General features: G+C 47.3%; 1 protein-coding gene across 2 annotated transcripts in view; it reads left to right on the top strand.

Annotated features, from left to right (window-relative positions):
- LOC144941827 (uncharacterized) overlaps positions 1-17,785 on the top strand; it is a 37,386-nt gene extending 19,601 nt beyond the window's left edge. For both annotated transcript variants that reach the window (XM_078868307.1, XM_078868308.1), the window contains exons 4-6: positions 2,703-2,807; positions 4,172-8,239; positions 11,729-17,785. In XM_078868307.1, coding sequence (XP_078724433.1) covers positions 2,703-2,807; positions 4,172-8,205 — 4,139 coding nt within the window. In that variant the 3' untranslated portion in view covers positions 8,206-8,239; positions 11,729-17,785. The remainder of the gene's footprint in view (positions 1-2,702; positions 2,808-4,171; positions 8,240-11,728) is intronic.
- Positions 17,786-23,715: the final 5,930 nt, after the last annotated feature.

Genomic DNA, 23,715 nt, shown 5'->3' with positions numbered 1-23,715 from the left:
CAAACATCCCAACGAAAGACGTTCCCGAAAATGAAACTGAAGACCCAGTGTGGCTCACTCGGACAAACAAGAGCATTATAAGTCACCCACTCAAGCCGAACATGCCGTCAGTTAATTTTTTCATCCACACACAAAAATCAAACAGACCCGACGCTGTTATCACAGAGATTTAAAAGGGTCACAATGCCGACAATAAACAAAACATCTCCGTGCTGGCAGGGCAGACTTGCAGGCATCACCCCGACCGCTCGCCAGACTCACGGGCTCCCAGGGTGGGTTGGCACGGCGTTCTGATGACTGTGCCGTCCTTCAGCTCGGGCAACTAGGCTGCCTGCCACCGACCGCCTGCGGACATTAAATACTTTATTACACTCTTTGTAGAGCAGGTCATTGTGTGCGCCGCTGTTGTCATGGTCAAATGTACTCTGCCTGCAACAATGGCTATATCGCCCACTGCGCTCCAGCCGCTCTGTCGCCTTGCCACCCGGCCGCCCTGCCAACTCTCGTTGCCCGGCCGTGAGAACTCTATTCATCCTACTCACCACGGCGTGGGGGTTTCGCGATCGCGCAGCGCGGCTCTCCCGTGTGTGTTTTCTGGCCGTACCGCGTGCTTGTTCGGAACGATGTCCGACGTTTCGCTCCACATGCTTGGGAGCTTTTTCAAGCGCTGTTATTTTACCGACTAAGTTCCTGAGTTGAAACTCCCGGTACGCGTTACAATAACACACCGCACAACCAAAAACACAGTAGAAGGCCATCCATTAAGACCTCATCTGACGAGAAAGGAACGTTTTGCAAGACCTCTACCCTAATTCACCATATCCTTGACAAATGGGTCTGCATCTCTCATCACTCGCATGTAACCAACGAACCAAACATGAGTTTGATTGTTCATCAGAGTGCAATAGGTTTATCCAAACCTCGCAGTTCACTATCCTACAGTGACAGTAACGGTTCAGGGGGACAGTCGCTGCAGTTCTAGTCCCTCGCAGGTACCGGAGTGCTGTTATTAGTGGGACAATGTGAACGTGCTTTCCAGTGATTCATAGCACTCCCTTACCATCAACCACGTGGTTAATCCCTGGCTGGATGAGGGCCTCCCCAAGCCGCGCCATCTCTCATGATGACTCTGCGATGTAACAATCCACTCAGCACCACCTGTACATTAGCCGAATCCATCGCTCCGTATTCACGAACCATTGAAAAAAAGCTTCTTAGCTCAATGGGCCTCATTTAAAAGAAAGTTAATTTAACAACTAATATTTATTATAGATTAAAACACATTGCGACAAGTCCAAAGCCCTCAATTTCATAAACTGTGTGATTTTATTCGGGATAATGAAAAGAGCAAGTCTATGACTGCTTATGTTTTAAACAGAACCATGATAATGTCTTATGCATGATACAGATACTCCAGAACTGGACTTGATAACTGGATGTCAGAGCACAATTCTGATGCACTTACAGCAATCCATTTAGGGGAGCATGACGAGTCATGCCATGTGATCAGCTGTTTGTATGCCAAGATGCGGATGATGGCAACAGAGGCAGCCTTGCCCCGAAATTAACGAACCTTGAGCTAGGCCACTCATTCGTCTTGAGAAAGAATTCCGTTACATCAATATCTAACCGGCTTGTCCTGTAGGTATATGGAGCGTATGGTCAGGACCAGGTTAAGTTTTTGCGGGGCCTGGGGCTCTTTGAGATTTGGGAGAGCATCTCTTCTTCCCCTATTCAACTCCATCCATTTTCTGTTTTACCATCACCCATGCCCATTACCAAACACTGCATTGTTATTCACCCTGGTCATTTCAGTTCTAGTTTGTGAATACGAAATAACTGGCAACACAATACACACAGTATATTGCTGTGGCTTTTATTGACCACAACACAATACACACAGTATATTGCTGTGGCTTTACTGACAACAGCACAGTACGCTAAAGTATGTGTCATAATTTAACGGTACAGTATTGCATTTTAACCATTATAAAGTGTAGTATCTTTATTTGGGGGAGCAGGGGGGGGGGCAGTCGTCAACATCTGAGGCTCCAGACTGCAGGCCCCAAAGCCCCTGCGTTGATCCAGCCTCGTGTGTAAAAAAACCAGGGAGCCGATTGTTCTCTTGCCCTGTCCTACACAAGCTAAAATCCAAACCGCACCTAAATCATGAACAATGGCTTCCTGTTTTTGCAGGTGATTCATAACTCACGCTGGCAGATTCATTCACTGATAGATGCGTCGCTTTTCTGATTAAAAAAACACCCCCCTTCCGACTGCAAGTAATCTATTGTGCCGTACTTTATTTAAAAAAGAAAGCAATCTGTTTTTAACAGTAAATATCCACGGTTATGGCACGCGTTTTATTCAACGCAGTTTTAAAGGTTCTCTAAAGTGAAAGGAAAATATTTTCTCGGAAAATAATTTATAAGTCACGGTTCCGTATAAGTTAATGATACTGGCAGCTGTGACATCGTCTGCGCGTGTATTTTTCCTGCCACAGTTGGCAGCGGAGCGATCATGTGACCACTGTTAGTGGGAGCCGGCTCGGGGACATGTGGATTCACTTAGCAGCAGGAAATCGGGCGAGCACATCTGGTCTTCTGGCCTAGGTCGTCTGCATTTGGAATGATCGATATTTGATTGATTAAACCCGAGCCCCGTCTCGTCTGTTTGCCCCGTTGTTTGCATGTGAACACCAGGAGCAGACCTCGAGGCGGAAGGGGGCTGCTGCCCTGTCGTCGCGTCGTCCCACCACGTGAACACCGCCACTGTCGACGCGGTGCGCTTGTCAGAGTGCGGGCAAGGTAGGCGACATCAAGATGTGACGCGTGCAAGATGACAGCATTCTGACAAATGCATGTTGAGGACTTGGTCTGCCAGGCTGACCGTTTCATCTCATCCACACTGCGTTCAAACACCATGCGCACCGCTGGCCCCAACACTCTCTTTCTGCTTCTCCCCACGCATTGCTCCACTCTGGAAATCCCTCCCATCGCTTCTCGAAGTGGTCACAAGCTTGGCCAATGTGTATCGACTCGAATCGATTGCACCTTTATTTGTGCTATTTGTTGCTGGCCACTTGGCGTTTGGGGGGCTTTGGGCCCGCGCCCAGCAACTGCTTCTAAACAACATCAACAATCCTCACACAGTTGAATCGGTGCCAAATGCAAATGTCGTGCAGGGCTACGATGGGAATATAAAGGAGCTCACTGCAAATCAAGCAGCAGGGATCTCAGAAGTGTGCAATAATCACACCGCATTCTCCAGAGTTTACGACTCGCTTCCCTCCCTCCCCCCTGTGTTTTATAAAGTTAAAGTTGAGGGTACATCCTATAATCCGGTAGTTATCTGTTTGTGTGACCAGATTTGTATAACTGTATTGTCTGGGGGGGGCATAGGTCTGATCTCTGTCTTACTTTTTGTAGCAGCTTATTATCCAGACAATTGAGTAATAACCGTTGCCCCCGATCAATCCACTGCTGGATGAAGGCCTCCCCCACTGGTTTCGGTCACCGGAGTTTCTGTTTGACTCAGCTTCACATTCTTATCGAGGTTGTTAGGCGTTGTAGCACAATCAGAGTGCTAAATAAATAAAGTGACTTTTATTGTGCACGTGTTTATGCAATGAGCCATAAATTACATTTCTGCTATTATCTGGGGGAAAAGAACACGCACTGTTATTGCTTTTGCAAGCACGAGAGCATATTTTGCAAAAGTTTAACGCCAGCACATTGCTGTGGCATTCACACATACCGTGTCCAATTTGTAATGGAAATTTTAACAAAAATATAGAAAATATTAATACCCACATTAAAATAACGTATGTTTTACCATAGCATTAAGTGACCATCTTCATAAGGGAAATAGAAGAAACTGAACAAAATAGTTTTGACTGCTAATTTAAAAGAAAACATTTTCTGTCTTTTGTGTAAAATGTTGAATTGTACACAAATATGCACGTAACTTAACTCATTGCTTTTTTATATTCTTGGTTTTTTCCGTAAAGTCATGTAGAAGGGAAATAATACAATTATATAAAACAATACAAATTCTCACGACGTTTCTTTTGCTTTTTGCCCTAAGGTACACATTTGCCTAAGTGTCAAAAACACGAGTGTGCAATAATTTGACTCGTCAATTTTTTTTTTTTGCCCGCCCGTCCTTACAGAGGAGCACGTGAAGCTTGAGCCGCTTGTGAACACCAACGGGACGGACGTGGAGGAGGGCGGCGGAACAAATAGTGGCGACATCGAAGTGGCTGCCAGTCCCGCGGGAGAACACCAACAAGACGCCCACTCCGACCCGGTGAACGGGACGCAGAATGAAAGCGACAGTCAAACCGACGAAGCGACCGATCGGCCCGATGTCGAGCCAAAGCAGCGCGGCGAGCTGGATTCCTCGAGCGCTTCTCAGGGCAACGAGGTTGGCTTCAAGAAAATATTTAAGTTCGGTGGCTTCAAGTTCACGATGAAGAAGGACAAGGCTGCTCAACCGGAGCCCGCCCATCTCCTGAAAGTGAGCAGAGGGGGGGAGGAGGGCGCCCCTCCTTCGGACGCGGCGCATCAAACACCCCGGCCCCACGAGCCGGACGAGCAGCCGGCGGGGGCGACGGAGCCCGCGCAGGCCGCTTACGCCGGCAGCGGCGGGGCGCACGGGGCGGAGTGGAGCGGCGGCAGCGGCAGCGGCGACGGGGAGGAGGAGGAGGACATCGTCGACCTGGAGATCGTCGACGAGGAAGAAGTCGCAGAAGCGATAGCGGCGGAAGCGGCCGCCTCGCTCGCCGCCAGCATCTGCAAGCCGCCCGCCGAGCCCCCGAAGGAAGAAGCTCCCGTGCCGCCTCTGAAGAAAATGTCGGGGCTGTTCGCGGGGCTGCGCAAGAAGGCGGGCGACAAGCAGAAGCGCGAAGAGGGCGCCGCCAGAGCGGCCGCCGGAGACGCGTCGCAGCGTCCCGATGACAGAAAAGCGGAGGTGGAAGGGAAGATGGCAGAACTGGCAAGAGCGTTGGAGGCGCATGCTGGAGGCGACGAGCAGGCGCCCGACGACCAGCAGCCCTGCTCGTCCAAGTCGGAAGCCACGCCCGACGTCCTGGTGTCCACGGCCCACGTCCTCGAATCGGCCACGTGCGAGGGAGCGGCGAGCGACACGCCTGCAGGGCAGCAGCAGCAGCAGCAGGAGTTGGCGGCAGCGAATGGCGAGAGCGCTCTGGAAACGGCAAATAAGAGCAAAGCGACGAACGAAGCCGCTGCCGATGACGACCACGAAGGGGATGCTACAGACACGTCTGCCAGGGCCAAGGCAAGGACTCATGAAGGACCTCTGAAGAAATTTTTCAAAGGCTCCGGAGTGAAAAAGTTACCGAGCCTGAAGAGGAAGGTGACCAAGGAAAGAGAAGAGAGTGAACACTTCACTGGCGACGAGGGTGAATCGGGAACGGACGGGAAACGAGCGCAAACTTCCATTTCCGTGAAAGACAATAATCCGGGGTCCCCGGCGCACGCAAAGGAAGCAGAAACTAAATCGGAGGATTCGCTGCATCCTGGCGCAGCGGCCGTCGTGGCAGAGGGCAGGAACGCCGGCGCTGTAAGAAAGCGGGAGGGCATCACGGTCTGGTCTTCTTTCAAGAAGCTCGTGACCCCCAAGAAGCGCGTTAAGAGAGCGGCCGAGAGCGACACGGACGACGACCCGGAGGACCGGGCGGACGAGCGCTCGAAGAGCGGCGCGCCGGCCGCCGAGGGCAAGTCGCAGGAGACGCGCGGAGAAGCGGAGGCGGTGAAAGTGACCGTGGAGGTGCACGGCACCGCGGAGACCGCCGCCGTCGCCACCGTCGTCACGGCAACCGCAGCGGCAGACGTGGCGGCGGAGGACGCGTCATCGGAGGCCGCTTTGGAGCCGGCGGCCCTCGCCGTGGCGGCGAGTGACGAGGCGCGGGCGGACGAGGGCGCCGCGGTCTGCGACACGGCACCGGCTGCGTCTGACGCCGAAGTCGCGGACGGTCCGGAGGCGGCGGCGGTGGAGGTGGCGGCAACGGCGGCAGGAGAGCAAGAGCGGCGCGATGAGAGCGAGTCGGCGACCGGATCCCCCGAGGGGACCGAGACGACGGCCGGGAGCGGCGGAGGAGCGGAGGGCGCGGCGGCGACGAAGCGGGGGGACGACGACGCGCGAGCTGGAGACTCGCCCAAGCGCGAGTCCGCCTGGGAGTCCTTCAAGCGGCTCGTGACGCCCAAAAAGAAGGCGAAGGCCAAAGGGGACGGTCAGGCGGCCGGCGGGGACGAGGAGGACGCCTTGCAGCGGGCAGCTGCGGAGTTGAAGCGGGACGTGGAGCGAGCCGCTCAATCGCAAACGGAATCCCCGAAGCGCGAGTGCGCGAAGGCGGAGAACCCTTCCGCCCCCGGATGGTCGATCAAGAAGCTCTTTCCGGGGATGAGGAGAAGAAAGGCCGACGCCGACGCGGAGGGCGCCGAGGCGGAAGCGGCCGCCTCGCCGGCGAGCGGTCGCGTCAAGTGCGCCGAGGTCCACCAGGACACGCCGTCCGTCGTGCCGCTGTCCGAGTTCGAGTCGGGAGATCTGTCGGTTCAAGTGGAGCGTCCGACGGCCGTTGAGGAGGCCGAGCTGTCCGTCTCCCAAGAACCGCCTCCCGAAGCCGCTTCCGAGGTCGTGCTCGGCGTGCCCACGGAGGCGGCGGTGGCGGCGGCGCCGGCGGGCGGTGATGGCGTTTTGAACAAAGCTGGCGAGCCGTGCGACGACAGAGAGGGGGGCGGGAGCTCCGACACGGCGTCGTCGGTGAGTGCGAATGCCGCAGGACCAACAGATGGTGCTTCGCGTACGGATCAACCTGCGGGCGCGGCATCTGAAACATCGGTTGTAACGAGCGACGATCGTTCACAACACGGCGGCGCTCTTGCGAAGGAAGCAGAGTCGAACGCCCTCCAAAACGTAACGGTGGACAACAACTTGGCGCAGGTAAAAATCGTAGCGGATGCGCCCTCGGTCACAGCCACTCGGCTCCAAACGCCCGACAGCGAAGCCGCTCGTGAAGGTTTAAAAGAAATGTCCCCAAGCCTGATTGTGGCCGAAAGTGCACCAGAGAAACCGAATCCGTCGCCGAAGGATCGTGACGAAGAGAACGCCGATAAGGACTGTGCGCCGGTGGTTTGTGTGGTCGCCGGTGCCGAGAGTGAGCCGCACACCGCCGTGCCGGAGGTCGCTCGCGCGGTGGACGGTGGGACAGACGGCGCACCCGGTGGTTTGAGCAGCACAGCTCGCTTACCAGACCTTGTGACCGACGCTTCAGCAGCTAAAGAGGGGAGCAGAGCTCAGGATCTCCCCGGTGACATTCTGGCCACAGACATTGGCTGCAGTTTGAGTGGAAAGCAACAACGCCTGCCATCTGAGTGCCAGGAGATTCAACTCAAGCAGACCACCGTCCAGTCGGCCGCCAACGTCGCCCAACAAACGATCGAGCAGAACGCAACTGGGGAAACGCGTTTGAGTCGGGCGGCCGAAGAAATGGCCGAAGAAATTCCCGTGCAGTCCGTGAAGGATGCCATGGAGGCTTACAAAATCCCCTTGGAGACCATGGTCATGCAAGCTCCGCACGGCCAGGATCTGGAGGTGATCATGGAGGAAGACGCCGAGAGTCCGCCCGTCTCCGGCGCAGCCGCTGCGCCCGACGGCGCGTCGGCGAAGGTGAACGCCGAGGAGCGCGAGTGGCCGACGGCGGCGGCGGCAAACTCGGCGCGCAAGTCGGAGGCGGCGCTTGAGGAAGAAACTGCGGAGGACTACGGGAAAGGGCTGCCCGTTAATCACGATGGCCACAACAACAGCAACAATCATCATCATCATCATCGTGACAATGTCAACAGCCAAGCGCCTCTTGATTGTGCCTCTGTGGAAGGCGGCAAGGCATCTGAAATAACCAGCAAGGCAATTCCGAACAGCGCTGGCAGCGTCGAAACACTGTCACAGCAGAAACGTGCAGATGGGCCTATGAGCGAGAACAATGGACCCGAGGATTTGTCCTCGGCAGTACAAATGGATAAAGCGCAGCAGCTTTTGGAGAATAGCCTGGGCACCAGTAACTCAAAGGATTCTGCGGCGCAAGCGGAAACGGCCGCGGATCGCACGCAAGAGACGCCGCCGCCGCCGCCGCCACTCTCCGAAGGGGGTCTGCTCATGGCTGCCGCACAGTCCTCTGTGAGCTAGAGCCCTCCGGGGCCGCCTGTTCGTTGCTTACCGGGTAAGGCTACGATGAGCGGCGTTCTCTTGCACAAAAAACAACTCGAGTACGAAACTCCGTTCGGCTTCCTAGTTTAACCGGTGTCTTTTAAGGGAGATGTTCACCCATCAGATTCTATGCAACTGGACACCCGGGCGTGTGATCGTTTTTTTTGTCTATTCTGTTCCATCCCTTGGCTGCTGTATGACCACCCATGCCGAAAGCCAAACACACTACATTGTTATTCAGCTTGGTTCTTTGAGTTTTAAAATCTGAATTGTGAATTGTAAAGGTGAATCAAAATGTGAAATGAAAAAAACACTTATTTTTACTCATACTCTTAGTTTTTTTCGTTAAAGTCACGTAGGTGAAAAATATTAAAATAAAATAATAAATTAAAATAAATCAATTAAATCACTTTTATTTTGGCACGTAATTGAGAGAAATACGCATTTGCAGTGCTATGGCTTTAATTACCAAAATGGCATTGGGATTTATGATCGTGCTACAGTATTGCATTTTAACCATGATAGAGCAGTAGATTTATTTTCTTGGAGAGGGCCCACAAAATCGTAGCCCGCTGGCTGTAGCCCCTAGAGCCCCTGAGTTAATTTGACCCAGACTATGACCACGTGAATATGATTTGTCCTGAAATTCCACCGTGCCAAGAAACAGTTTAGCGTATTTTTTTAATTCATTATATTGCACATATCAAACTATGGAACAAAAACATGTTATTTTTTTCAAATATACGAACAAGGTAACACAGGTCAGATTTTAAATATATATAAATAAAAACCAATTGCAGGATCTGCATTCTGGTGTTTACACGTGCAAAAATACGTACATTTACCAATATATATTTTTGTATGTATAGAAAAATGTTTCCCATGAGAACTCGGAGGGGAAAAGGTCACATTTTTAATTTGCCGCGGCATCTGGTTACCCCTGATCAGCTTCAGTTCCCGCAGGTGAAGATGACATTCCTGCCTGTGTGTGTGTGTGCGCGTGGTGTTTTTCTCTCCTGCCTCACCAACTGCAGTCGTATAGCAAGGCTGCCATTATAAATCTTGGTAAACTTTGTCTTGTCAGACTTCAGCTGCTAAATGCATATAAAGTGAGCACATCAGCCCCTTTTAAGTGTCTTTTGTTATTTTATATTTCGCGTGGATTGTGCAAATGTCAAGTTTTTTTAACGCCTCTTACTGAAGTTTTTTTTCTCGAGTTTCCTGGAATTTTACATTTTTACTCCCTGGTATTCTCACCCAAATTCCCTCTTTAAAAAAATCTCATCGCTTGTGGCAACTGTGTCAATACGCATTTTTAGCTAACAGAAACCCTGTATTTTGGGAACGGTGCCAATTTAAAATTAGTGCCAAATTCTGCATTTACGAGCAGTCTTTGGTCTCTGGAGGAAGGTTGTCTGCATCCATCCCCCACATTTCTTTAAACTCTGAATGTAATTTGGCACGCAAAATTACCATGGTCAATATCTCACCACTCGTGGGACATTTAAACAGTATAGAAGAGCATAACACCATCGAAAAATCCGACAACATACACACATGCTTCAGTTCATTGCCACATCTTTTTGGACGCTTATGTTCCTTACCAGATGACCTCCATACTTTGTAACGGACCTTGGTCGTCATGGTTACATTTTCCCTTTCCTAGAAACATTTTTTATAAAAACCCATAAATAAACGATCAGGTTAGAGTGGGTGTGGTAGGAAAATTATTCAACCAATGTTTTTCAGCAAATAAAATGACACCGTATAGGGTACAACATACATGTTGTGGTTATACTATACAACTCTCCGATATGCTTCCGGGTTGTACTGCATTGCTGCTCGGCACGATGTCGGACGTTTCACTCCATGTGACGGGAGCTCAGTCCAGTTCTCGAAGAAGTTCCCATCACGTGGAGACGTCACGCCGAACATCACGCGCATAGGGGAGAGCGATAACATTACATCAACGATTGGTGGGATGTATATGAAGGGCCCAGGACTTGAGAAATGTTCAGGTGTTATATTTTGTCAAGCTTGTAAAGGGGGAACGTCTTTCACATTTATGAAGTTAATATGTTCAGAATCAAAATATTTCAACTCGAGGAATCCTATGAGCTGTAAAGCTATTTTTTTTACAGATGTTCAGTAGGGGCGAGTAAAAACGTTACAACAATAAACAGTACAAACACAGGATAGTGCCAAGTACAAGAAAGGTAAACAAATCACCCAAACACAAAACAACTAATCCATCCCCATCCTACCAGGCAAAGCCCACTGAGGAATTCACTTATATTTCAGAAGCGACCTGGCCACAAATGATAGCTCAACAAAGTGGCCCATCATTTGGACATTTATAGCACCAAAATAATCTCAATAATCTCAATGCACTTCAGGCAACCTTTTGTGCACTGACCGTTGCTGTAATCATGCGCCATCACTGCCACCGTGTGGTGTTACTGACCCCACATTTGTACAAAACGTACCAACATCGTTGTTGCCTTTCTGTTGGCGCCTTGGGGAAAAATTAACACGAGGCGTGTAACCTTGATTTGAAGCTTTCGTGACTGCAGGAATCCATACTCTTTGGTTCTTTCGGTAAAGTCACGTAGGTAGAACATTAATAGATCACGACGGTTCGATCGCAACACAAGCAATCGTCGTCAGTTGAGACCAACACAGCAGGAGAACTGCCGTTAATTGTCTATGGACCTGACAATACCGAAAGAACCAAAGAGTTCGAGGCGTGTAACAAATCTCGTCGCCTCTTCTCGTCATTAGTGGACTTGTAGCGGCCTCTAGTGGCCACCATAATACAACAAATACATAAAATACATTATTTGGCGATGCTGGTGGCAACAATCAACCACACTTTAAATAAATAAATGTATTATTTATTTGATATATTTAATATTTTAAGGCAGTGTTGTTGACGAGTGAGTTTAGAAAACAACTATATGGATAAAATAATAAATTCCAATCATTCTTAATCTCCATACCATGTCTGCCATGGGGGTTTTTGACCATACTTCACCACCCTGGTTAGTGAAAGTTGATGGAGGGCAGTGTAGGACAGGTTCTGATATCGATGTCAGCCGTGGCCAAACTCAACGCTAACCACTGCGCCACCCACAATACGAATCAAACAACAGAACTGATTTCAAACGACGTTTGATGCATGCAGCCTGCTACAGAAGAATCGATATGAATGTACACATTACGCCCCCAGTAAAACATTTAACTTGTCCTTATGCCTTATACCACGCACTGTGTTAAACATTCACGACAGTGGAAACATTGTACAATTACTGTCTTCAGTAACTGTAGGCAGAGTAGGCCAAATGCCCTCGAGAAGGCCTCTCTAGGGCCTCTGCTAGTGCAAGGCCCTCCCACCAGCAGTGGAGCCAGCAAGCAATTTCAGGGCTGCACCTTTAGCTTGAAACAAAAGATCAGGCTGTGTGTGAGATGACTGCTGAGAAGGTTGTGTTTTCCTTTGTTTCAGGACACGTGGCATCACGAGTGAAGCCCTCAACCTGAATTGCTGATTGGACCAGTCCCAGCGAACCCAGCTCCCTCTGTCGAGGAGCAGCAACACGTGTGAGCTGCTGTACAGTATTTTGTATTCCAAGGGGCTAGGGGTGGAGAGGAAGGACCATCCTGGTGTTCTGTGGTTGTTGTAGCTTACTGGGAGACTTACCCTGGAAAATGTGGAGAGACGCACTCCCTCACGCGCCGGCGACACTTCGCACATGTGGACTCCGTTTTCACATGCAGTACATCCTCGTTCGTGCCGTGGTGTGGAACAGTTGTATCATTCTAACAGTAGACGTAGTAAACGCAAAACAGCTTACAAGTTTATATACACACACACACACCTACCTATGGCTGTTAATAACATGAGTGGAAGAGTTGAAGAGAGTGAGAGGGAATAAAGAAAGTGTATACGCTATAACGGTAATCACAGTAATCAGTTGGTGGCTGGTTAGTCGCAGCTGGTTTGGGCCAGGTCCTACTCGTGAAATTATTTTTAAATAAAACGTTAACACTACTTACCTGCTAATTATAAAGATTATAAACTGAATGTACCTCGCTCACTCCTCCCAATCCGCCTCCCCCCCCCCCCACAGCTGTTGGCGTAGATAACTAATCGAGTCGGTCATGTTCCTGCTCAAAAGAGCATTGAGGCGGAGTGGTCACCCGCTGTTTACAGCCCAGAGCCAGCGATGGAAATTCCACATTCCTATAGTGGGGCGAGTATTCCATAGGACCACCACTGTCGACTTTCCCACAAAGTGGTACCTATTTTATTGACCATGGGGGGATGATGGGCAGAGTTCAACCCCCAATTAGCATTTTTATTTCAAACCTTTCAAACCTGAGCCTCTAGCTCCCGGCGCAATATATTCGTAGCAGCTGGCCGCCACTGATGGTAAGACATGTTGTGAACGTGCTCACTGATGAGAGGCAGATGTGCAGGTTTTTGGAAATATCGTGTTTGCTGTGTGATTCATTGCAAGCAGCTAAGTTTGCGGAATGCAACGCTTTCAAAGTTATTCCTCCTCGTCCTGCTTTTAATGACTTTTTATTTTACATTTGCTTTTTTTAAAAATAGTCACATTAAAAAAATTCCACAGCGAGGCCATCCCTCACGATGTGCAGAGGCTCAAGGCCATGATACTAAACTGGTGACATTGTAAGGCAATTCACACGGCTAACTGTCACTGGCGATGCGTTTACTGTGAGCAGCTGTGGTGGCATGGCATGGCAAGATATGTGGTATGGCAATGGAGACTTGGTATGGCAATGGGGTCTCGGAATGGCAATGCACTTAGTGAGGCAATGGGGTCTTGGTATGGCAATGGTATGGAATGATGGAATCATGTCTGGACAATGAAAAACCTGTTTAAAAGTGCGTTTGATGAACGATGATTGGTCTACATGGCACACAGCCTGAGGTAGCCATGTGACCTTATCTGTACAGTGATTGCTCCGCAGAGCACGCAACCTCGGGGTCGTCGTGTGACCTCTGTGATCTGATTGAAAGTCACAATTCAAGTTGCCCATTTTGCGAGCAGTTATCACACATTTGTCCAGATTCGGCCAAATTAAACATGTTACAATAAACAATGGCGTGGCAACCGTTACCAGCAAACAATTACAATAAAACTTCACGAGTGAATCAATGATCTTATTGGTTGTCCACCGGTGGTCTATCGTGGTTCGAGTTTGGGATCGTACAAACTCCACGTGGGTTTTGTTAAATTGCAGGCGAAATGTGCAGGTGGTTAGCAGATTAATTAGAATGTTGGGGCTGTTGCCAGACGAGTTCTCCTGGGACACCGCGTGGGTTTCAAGCTCTGGACTCGCCAAGGCAGAGAGATGGTGTTGAACTCCCAAACACTCGAGCCAAGAGCCACAATCGCTGTGTCCATCAGGCTATTTAGCGGTTGGCATCGTGAGGAGCACAGGTGGTGCATCTGCCCATCATCTCAATCAGTCAATCCATAATACCTGGGTCTGTCCCATAACCTGCCAGCAAAACTTTGACACCTCAAAGTGCACCTAGCCTGGCACAAGCACTGTGGTGGCATCACTGTCCTTTAAGGTAACATGGCAGCTGTTGCTCGAGCGGTTATGGGTTGCTTGAGGTATTTTTCCCTACATAGGCTCATGGAGCAGTTTCTAGAAATGCAGGCGTAGTGTTTAACTAAATACGGTGCTGAAAACAATTGAGTGAGTTGACATTCTCTCATTACAGTTATCGAATGACTAGTTTGAGCAAAGAGACTATATCTGAAGATTCAGCTATATTCACACGCAGCAGAAGATGAGACTGATGAGACCTCGTTCAGAGCTCTGTTTAAGTGTCTGTACACTTCATGAGAGAATAGCGACGCTCCGATGTGATAGAGACAACAGGAAGTTGTCTGTGAACATCTCACTCCACTGCACATCGCTCCCATGAGTCCAGCATGCTTAAATAGCCCCCAATTACAGTGGAACTTCACTCAAACCAGGTGAATATAATCAAAGACTTACCTAATTTACATGTTTTAAATGAACACGTGACTACATTTTATTTTATAAACTGTGTAATGGAAAGTATAAGCCATGTAGATTGATTCAAATTGATATGTACCGGATGCTATAATTGAAATAGATATAGGTTCAAGGTATACACATTATAAGAGAGTTATTATATAACTGTGTGTGAAATAGCCTATGACCCTGTGGTGATGCAGAGATGTTACGTGACCCTAATGCGAAGTTTTATTTGCAAAATCCTTCATTTATGAAATGCTCATAGAGCTGTTGCATATGAATTAATTGACTCATTAGATTCAAGCCCTTTCTCAACCCCACTACTGCATGAAAGCCTCCTCACCCTGCAGCTTGTGGGAGTTGTTTGACCATACTTCACCACGCTGGTCAGTGCAGATTGGTGAAACTCGCAGGGAGGTCACCCAGGACCAGTTGGGTTGTTAGTCGTGACCGGGAGTCGAACTCAGGTCACCAGGTTCATTACACAGGGAACGAACCACTGTGCCACTGCTCCCCGAGTTCTTACACAGTCCGTTTCCTTTCGTTTTTGCTGTCGTTACAAACAATATTAGCACGACGGTTGAAAAAGAATGTGTCTTAAGTCACAGAGTATTAAGACGCGGAAATACAAATGCTAATTCGATCATATGGAGTTAATTATTCGTATTGAATGGGTTGTAATATACACGTCATGGTTGCAAAAAGTCGTTGCTTTTAAGGTTCAATTAAATATCACAACTCTGGAAATTGACTTTTCAACAAGAACCAATGTAGACATGTGTTTGAATGTAGCAGTGTCTCGTGGCTGGAGGGGTCACACGATCTCATTACACAACTAATATGAATAGAAAAACATTGATAAACAAGTGATTTGATACCTGTATTGTGAGATATTGATAAATACGTGCTTTGATGTCTGTATTGTGAGATATAAGGATCAATATAAAAATTATCAATTGATGCATTGTGACATCCCCGAATAAATAGAATACACGTTACTGGCTTTAGTGGTATTAGTGGTATTTTACATCGAAACTTGCTGTTTTAGAGTGTCTGAGTTGGAATTTATCTCATTTAATGTTTTTAAAATGTATAACTGAAGTTCCACTTTAAAGTTAGATGAAGCTTTTTGTTGAACGGTAATTTCCTTTACGTAAGAGAACCCAATATGCTTCACTCTGTCTCCTTACTGCCATGCCTCTGTTTAAGCACTGTAAATATGCAATCGTGTTACAAATATGTATACCTATTTAAACATTTAACAATAATATACTGATGCTGTGATTTTCATACGACCGTATATGTCAATGTGTTGCATGAAAGCGAGGCGTTGTTTGCGTGTTTGCATATGACATTCAAACGCATTGCAAACTTCCACTTTGTCTGCTAAGTGCTCCGTGTCGGGGGAGAGAATGCAAAAAAGCTCCGCTTCCAAATTACAACAATACGCTCCGTTTTGAATGTTCCCCGTGTGAAACTAAATATCATGTTTATGAACTTGTTGCAGTGGCATTTAAAAAAAAAAAAGATGCTTCCATCACAGTAAGGATGTTTGTCATGGTGTGATGGTCAGCAAGCTGGACCGACAATCCGGGGTTCGTCGGTTTGATCTCCCAGGGGTGGAAACGATGGCGCAAGCTTCTGCGATCCAGCCCCGCGACTCTGCGGCAGGCAGTGTCGATGAGGACGCCGCCGTTTGCCCATCAGCAGGTGGCGTGTGGTGGGGTAAAGTGTGGGTACTCACACATCCTCTTAAGACGTTTGGTCGGCGTGGAGGAGGTCAGAAGGCCTCCAGTGGGGCTCTGTCTCGACAGCCTCCTCTGGTGGAGGCCGTTGTGACAGCAAGTGGGGTAAGCAAGACATTGCTGGGCTCCACATTCGCCTTCCACCTATGTCCAGTGAGCAAACGTTTCGATTGACAGAATGGGAGTTATTGTTAATCCCGCATCGAATTCCTTGTTGAAATTGTGAAGATTTATGGTAATAATACAGAATATGGCCCTGACACTGGGTCAGGTAGAATAAGTTGTGTTTATTAAAAAAAACATGCTACTTGGATGCAATAAAATATGTTTCAAAAAGCCTATAATTTACAAAGTAATTCCGTCAATGCTGTTAAATATGCTATAGAAAAACAAATCAACAACCCTTAATGTATCCAAGTAAAAACTGAGTTGATCAACATGCAGTGTATTAAAGAACTGAAACTTCTTCACAAAGTTTGAGATAAATGTATTGCAACGTATAAATGTTAAGTTAACTATCTTAAATACTTGTTCGCGTGAAGCATTCTCGTCATCAACCCCCTTGATGAGTGAGGCTCGTCGCAAACTCGGCTGTTATGCCGTGACCTTTATATCAGCACGACAAGGAGATGTCTCGTTCATGAGGGTCGATCGGCTTTGAGCTCGTGGGCTACAGCGACTTACTGTCCAATTGTGGCCAATGAAAAATCTGCGAGTGGCTCCCGTGTCTGGCACAGCAAGTCGATCGCTCTTCCAAAACAGTCATTGTATTACCCAGCATGCTTCACAGCAGTCTAACAAGTTGCCATGCAGTGGTTTGCGGTCAGGGTTTTGTGCTTTTGCCAGGAACCCTGTCGATTGGTAGGAGTGCTCTCACCAATAACAACATCTGGTAAAGCAGCGGCATTTTGTCGGCAGTATGTGTTAGACCCAGAAGGTGAAAACTGGTCGAGAGTGTCACATGCTTAAATAACCCCTGCTGGTGATGAAGTTCTAGAAGGCAAATAAAACATAAAACAAACTATTTCATGTAATTCCCTGGATTTTTCCACAACAGTAAGTCATTAAAATAATGTCCATGAAAGTGCTTTGCATCAGATGTATGAGTAATAAAGGTTAAACAACAGCACTCTATGCTTAAGACATACTAACCAGTCATTTATCCTGTTTTAGTGAGAACTCCATTTGAGTAAAAATGTATGAAGTAAGTGTTAAGTGCATTTTCTCTGCGAGAGTAATCGCAGCACGTCACACATTCGACTGGCTGGAGCGTGAGGTCCAGGCGGATCTGTGTGAAGGGGTCGGATGTGTGAATCTGTAGAAAATGACCGTCACGCACAGACACTGCACTGGGTGTGGGCGGCTCTGACTGGTGTGTGATGCATCATCAAGACCCGACTCTGCTCCCAACGCATTGTAAACGATTCCACGCGTGAGAAAGGCTGAATGTGCCATGCGTGTAGCGGTGCATGACGAGCAGCTCTGATGAGCCACAGGATTTAGAAGTTGTACCATTTCCAAATGCAAGTAGCGTAGATTAGCGTTTAAGCTTTGAACTTAGCTCTACCACGGCAGTGTCATTAAAACGCATGCTGTGATATATCTTGCCCATCTACAAAACTAACTGCATTAACTGAAGGGAGATAAACAGATGGATGCTTACTCTTTGCCATAAGGCTCATTTAATTTGCCGGCTGTGCAAGTTGCGCGCACTGTGTTTTTGTAACATTTGCAATGTGAAATTTATTTCAAAAATTAAAGTGTTAGACATATGTTGCGTTTCGCAATCATTTTGTGGATTTTGTTTGTTGTGGAAATATTCATCGCGCAAGACATGTTTACTGGAAATTGTCAGAGTACAAGTACGACGTGGATGGGAAAACCGATCGTAACTGTTCCCGTGGTCTTCCCAGTCGCGTGGCAAAAGACGACAGATGTCATCGCTCTGGTGACCCAACGTCAAAAAGAGTAACAGCACCGATGCAGACGACGACTCTGGGAGCACGTTCCTTCGGAGTGGGCAGGTAGGAACTTGGTTGGACAGCGCATTCGTGCGCTGTCCAACCGTAGTCGTGTTGGAGGTTGAAGTATGCACGACAGACAGATAATCCCTGGTGGGCAGTGTGGAACCTGTTGTTCCTACCTGTATAAACCAACCTTCCATGGCTGCGAAGCGTGCAGCTTCACGTGGAAGGGTTATCGAGTGTCAAATGCGACTGAGTGCTTTATTCTATATCCAGAGGCATCTGAAGGCATTTAAAATAATCAGCACTGAACCACCTCCATTATTTTAGCATTTTTAGCAGAGACGATTTTGCTTAGTCTACACGGTCCTTGTGGCGCCATGGTGAAATATCACAAAGATGCGAGTGTGGGTAAGTTGGTTGAATGCCAGTGGCACGGGTCATGCTGTAACGCAATGTCAGGATCACCTATTGGCAGAATAAAAAAATAACACTTCATCAATAACACTGGCCTCAGGGAAAACATAAGAGATGACATGTTGGCCAATGGTCTTTCTCCATAGCACATACGCCAGAGAGATGAAGTGGATAATAAGAATTGGAGGCTGCACTCTACAGGTTTTAAATTGACATTTGAAGTTACCTCTATGTTTATAAGTTGCAGAGGTGGGACAAAGTCATTGTTATGCAAGTCCAAGTCGAGTCGCAAGTCATCAAATTCATGACTCGAGTCTGACTCGAGTCCAAGTCACATGACTCGAGTCCACATCTCATAGGTGGGACAAAGTCATTGTTATGCAAGTCCAAGTCGAGTCGCAAGTCATCAAATTCATGACTCGAGTCTGACTCGAGTCCAAGTCACATGACTCGAGTCCACACCTCTGATAAGTTGCACTTTGTGCCGTACGTAGCCAACCATGATAATCGGAGGTCTTGAGGAAGAACAAACTAAAGACAAAAAGGAGTTCTAAAGAAGTGAGTTTGCGTAACTGGATTTAAAAGTGCATAACTCCAGTGGCTTCCTAATATCAGAAGGAAGAGCGTTCCAGACGGCCGCAGAAGCGCATCTTAAAGTGCACGACGCAGTGACCGTGTGTTGGATGGTTACCCAAAATGAGTGAAATATACACTTCAATAATCAAGAAGTGTTTCTAAATAAACAAATTTACACTAAAAATAAAGTTATAATAGAGATGAAATCACAATCTGCAATGAGTATCATCTGTACCTCAAGTAATTATCCTTTATATTTGTCGTGATGAAGCGTCACTGAGTTAGAAGTAGATTGTTTGGGAGAATCTGGCACGAGTCAATCCGTAACACTTTAAATTGAAGAAAAAACAGCATTCAACGTGGTCACGTGACATTGGACTCGTAATGAAGATGCCAACCGCTGCCTTGTGTTGTTCTGACACACGGCCTTGTAACAACAACCGCCATTCGCCACTAAGTGGCGGTGACGTCTCCACGACGCTTGTGCCAGGCCATGTGCACCTTGAGGCCACGTGAAGTGTCGAACGCCCGCTGGCAGGAGGTCACGGGGCAGACCCAGGTGCCACGGGTCGACTGACTAACGCCCCCTGCTGTACTAACACAGTACTGTAAAAAAACGACCTGTGGCCATATACATCATGGGACCTTTGTAGCACTCACACACAACTATGTGATTGTGTATCACCCAACATAACGTACATTCAGAGCCCTAATGAACAAAGCAAATCGCGGTAGGCTGGACCAGCTGTTTTATGGCAGTGTATTCAAGTGTTAAAATGTCTCATAAATACTGGCCATCCATTTAGAGATACCACACTAAAATGATAGGAAGAAATTATAATCGCGACGTTTTATGTCAAATCCTCGACGTGTCTCCAACGAATCTCGATACTCTTGTACTCTTCTTACAACCGTTCAACGCGACGATACGGAGCCATCTATTTTCACAAGACAGCATTCAGTCACCCGTGAATAAAAGTTGAGAGGGTCATAAGAAATAAGTGGGTTATCTATAAATGGGTCACCTTTGAATATGTATTTTTTCCTTTATAGGGAATTATTCAGACAAGCGTTTTGAAAAATGAAAAACTAAATAATCTTAGCTTCACATTAACAGTTGTATTCAAAAAGTCAACACTGCATGTTTTTGCAAGTATAAACTTTTATGCCCGAATGGAAATATGCATTCAAGCAGACATTTGTTTTAGAGTGAGGAAATACAAGTTCACGAGCGGTGACTTGTGATATTTGACTTTCAGCTCCAATTTGAAAATAAATATGTAAATGTTCCTTCGGCGAGGGTCAACAAGCGAAGATCTACAATCTCGTTCTTTCACCTCCCGCTCAGCCGTGGCAACACCCGTCTCGGCACGCCGTCTTGCCAATGAAGTATTTATTACGAGGAAATAATGTACCGTACATGTTGTTTGCCGTAAGATATGCACATCCGTGAATGTACTCTATATACACCTACAGGGTTCGTCCACATACACAATTTTAGATTAAAACGACACAAAGAAGAAAAAAACAGTGACCATCGAACAAAAGGTTTTTTTTTCGGATAATTTGGTTTCAAACACTGGCCACGTGCTCTGCGATAACATTCCAGAATCAAATCGCAAATGAAAGTCCTGCACGCCCAACTCTCGTGTCATTTTTGAAAGATAACACTATGGTAACACTATTTTTGTTCCTGGGTAGTAAGTGTTATTTCGTAATTGCTTATGCTTAAAAAGTATAGAAAATGGCTATTATTCCCCACAAACTTTGCTTTTGTGACCAGGACAGTGATAATTTAAAATCTACATATTTTCGATGAGAAAACGGGCGAATTCGTGTCTTTTCGTTCACATAAAGTCAGAAATAACATATGAATAAAAATTTACATGTACTTATACTAAAGTTAATTTAAAAAGTGGCTACGAAATATTTAGAAGTGAGTAGTTTTTCGAGATTTACGATTAGACTGTAAATCACTCTCACGAATCAGCCCCAAATGTAGTCTCCCATCATGTTCTCGTTATACTACTGTCTTTGGTAGCGGGGATTCAAAGTCCAGTATATCCTGGAAGAAGCGCTTGCCTTGCTCCTCCGAGTACGCTCCCGTTTAATTTATCAAGATGAGCATCAAGGATATGGACTTTGAGAGACATCCTACAGCCCATTGTGCCGTAGTTCTTCACCAGAGTCTCAACCAGCTCCACATAGTTTGCGAACTTGTGATTGCCCAGGAAGCCACGAACCACTGCGACAAAGCTGTTCCAAGCCGCTTTCAGCTTTGGGAAGAAGTCTTGAAGGTACTTGAAGGCTGCCGACTCCTTATCTACAGCTCTGACAAATTTTTCACGAGGCCCAATTTGATGTGCAGTGGTGGCATCAGCACCTTCCCAGGGTCCACCAGTGGCTCCCACTTGACGTTGTTCCTCCCCACAGAGAACTCGGTCCGCTGTGGCCAGTCCCGCCTGTGGTAGTGTGCCTTGGTGTCTAAATCTTTTGTAGTAATTTTGTATTACTTTAGTATAAATACATGTTAATTTTTATTCATGTTGTTTGTTTATTTTATATGAACGAAAAGACACAAATTCGCCCGTTTTTTATTGAAAATAGGTGAATTTCAAAATATCACTGTCCTGGTCACAAAAGCAAAGTTTGTGGGCAATAAAAGCCATTTTCTGTACTTTTGAGGCATAAGAAATTAGGAAATAACACTTACTACCCAGTAACATAAAAATTTACATTTGTGACAGTGTGATAAACGACTACACAACCCGCTGCACGTGGCGGCGCTACTTTACAAACGTTGCGTCCGCACGCGCCGCGCTGCCTCGACATGCAGCAGCCTGGGGGTTCACCCTCTCAGCCGCACGCTCCACACGCGCATAGCAGCACACAATCTCTGCCAAGGCCTTGCCGTTTACTTGAAAGGTGGTCAAGGCCTGCAACTGCTTCTTCTTCGCCACTGCTGGCAGGCGGGCCTCCACGGCAAGGAGCTGTAGAGAGGACCCCGCGAGGAGGGTATTCGGCCTACTCTTCCACGCTGCCCCAGACGTCTTGGAAGAGATGGGAGTACCCACACTTCACCCCACCACACGTGACCTGAACGAGTGACCGACTTTGGTGTACCCATTTTTTGCAATGCTGAGTGGAGAGAGGCGGAGGATTGGTGAAGTTGCCCATTGCTGCCACTGGCGTGCCGGAAGACTGAGTGGGTGCCCTCTGCATTGCGAGTTCCGTGTGCCACCAACCACGACACCACCACGGTCGTAGAATTTATGTTTGCGTTGATCGATCGATCGACCGTCATTTTTTCTTGCACATTTTGTATTTTTACCACCACAAAACAACGTCACATTAAATTGTAATTAAGTGACCTTCAAATAATAGCAAGTGTGGCACGCACATGCGTCAGCAAGAACAACACGTGCGCTACGTGTGTTATAATGCACACACCAAGAACACGCGTGAGCAAATTAAAACACATATCCAAGCAAACAATCTCTTAGCCACTTTGACATTTGTCCGTACCCATCCAGAGACTACGGTAAATACAAAGGTGTAGTTCGACGTACGCGCCGTGTTCACACAATGCGTCTCCCACTGCCGTGTCAACTGCTTCGCATTCACAGCTGTCCCAGGGTGGTGCTCTACTCACACGACTATACAATCTGATGCCGTCGAACCTGAGAAGTGCGCACTTGAGTTACCTTTAGCAGACACTCAATTTAACAATTCCAAAAAGGCAACATTCCTTTACGAGCCTTATTAAAACACCGTTTATGTACAAGAACACTTTGATATGCCAATGCTACCACCCGTGGCATTAAACAATTACAATATAAATGCTTGTTAAATTACAAAGCTGTGATAAAGCAGCACCCGAAGAAGCATTATTAATATTATAAATGTAGGAACACCACAATCTCAAGACTGTTCAAATAACGCAGCTGTTGCCATGATGAGTATGCGAGGCTAAGGAACGCTTCGCTGCATTCAAAAGAACGCCGATGTGCATGCACACTGGTCTTTACACCAGTGCAGTGTGAATGCAAACCGATGGGATTGTGCGGTGTGACCGATTTCACCCAAGTCTCCCGCACCCAGACACACCTGGGTGCGATATACGAAGAAGCATGGACCTAGGTGCGATAACGACTCCCTCTTAATTTCTTCCAACGGGGTGAATGTATATTGTGAAAGCGATTTCTCGATATATTGTAATAAATGTATTTAGGTTTGTAGAGGACATACGAAGGGGTTTTTTTTAAAGAAAGTACAGTAATCTATAATTTCTCCACATTATTTTATTCGGGAAAGATCAGAATGTCCATCGAGGCGATGGAGCGATCGAATGAGCGTGTGCGGGTGCGAGGTGGATTATTCCATTGTACGATCACGAGAGATGGTGATGGTTTGGTAACGTTTTCCTCCAGCAGTGGATTGACCATGGCTGATTTTAGTGGGGTGTCTACAAATGGATCGCGCTGAACAATAAGTCTAGTTGCGCAGTAGCCCCAAGCCGTGCTGTGGTTGTCACTTGAAAAGTGAGGTGGATGTGGTGCCCGTCACATGCTGGCCGGTACACTATCAATGTTAACCACAGAACACGCACCATCAACAAGAGCAAAGCAAATATCGAGTCCACAGCGCTGCGTAACAGGTCTGGGGTGCTGGAAGTGTTAAAAAAATACCTCTCCAACTTTTGAATGCCACGGGATAAAATGGGTGACCACGGAAAGAGCAGCGAA

Source organism: Lampetra fluviatilis, chromosome 25 (genome assembly GCF_964198595.1).
Source record: "Lampetra fluviatilis chromosome 25, kcLamFluv1.1, whole genome shotgun sequence".
NCBI lineage: Eukaryota > Metazoa > Chordata > Hyperoartia > Petromyzontiformes > Petromyzontidae > Lampetra > Lampetra fluviatilis.
Note: the sequence above shows the minus strand (reverse complement) of the source record. Positions and strands in the feature narration are given on the sequence as shown.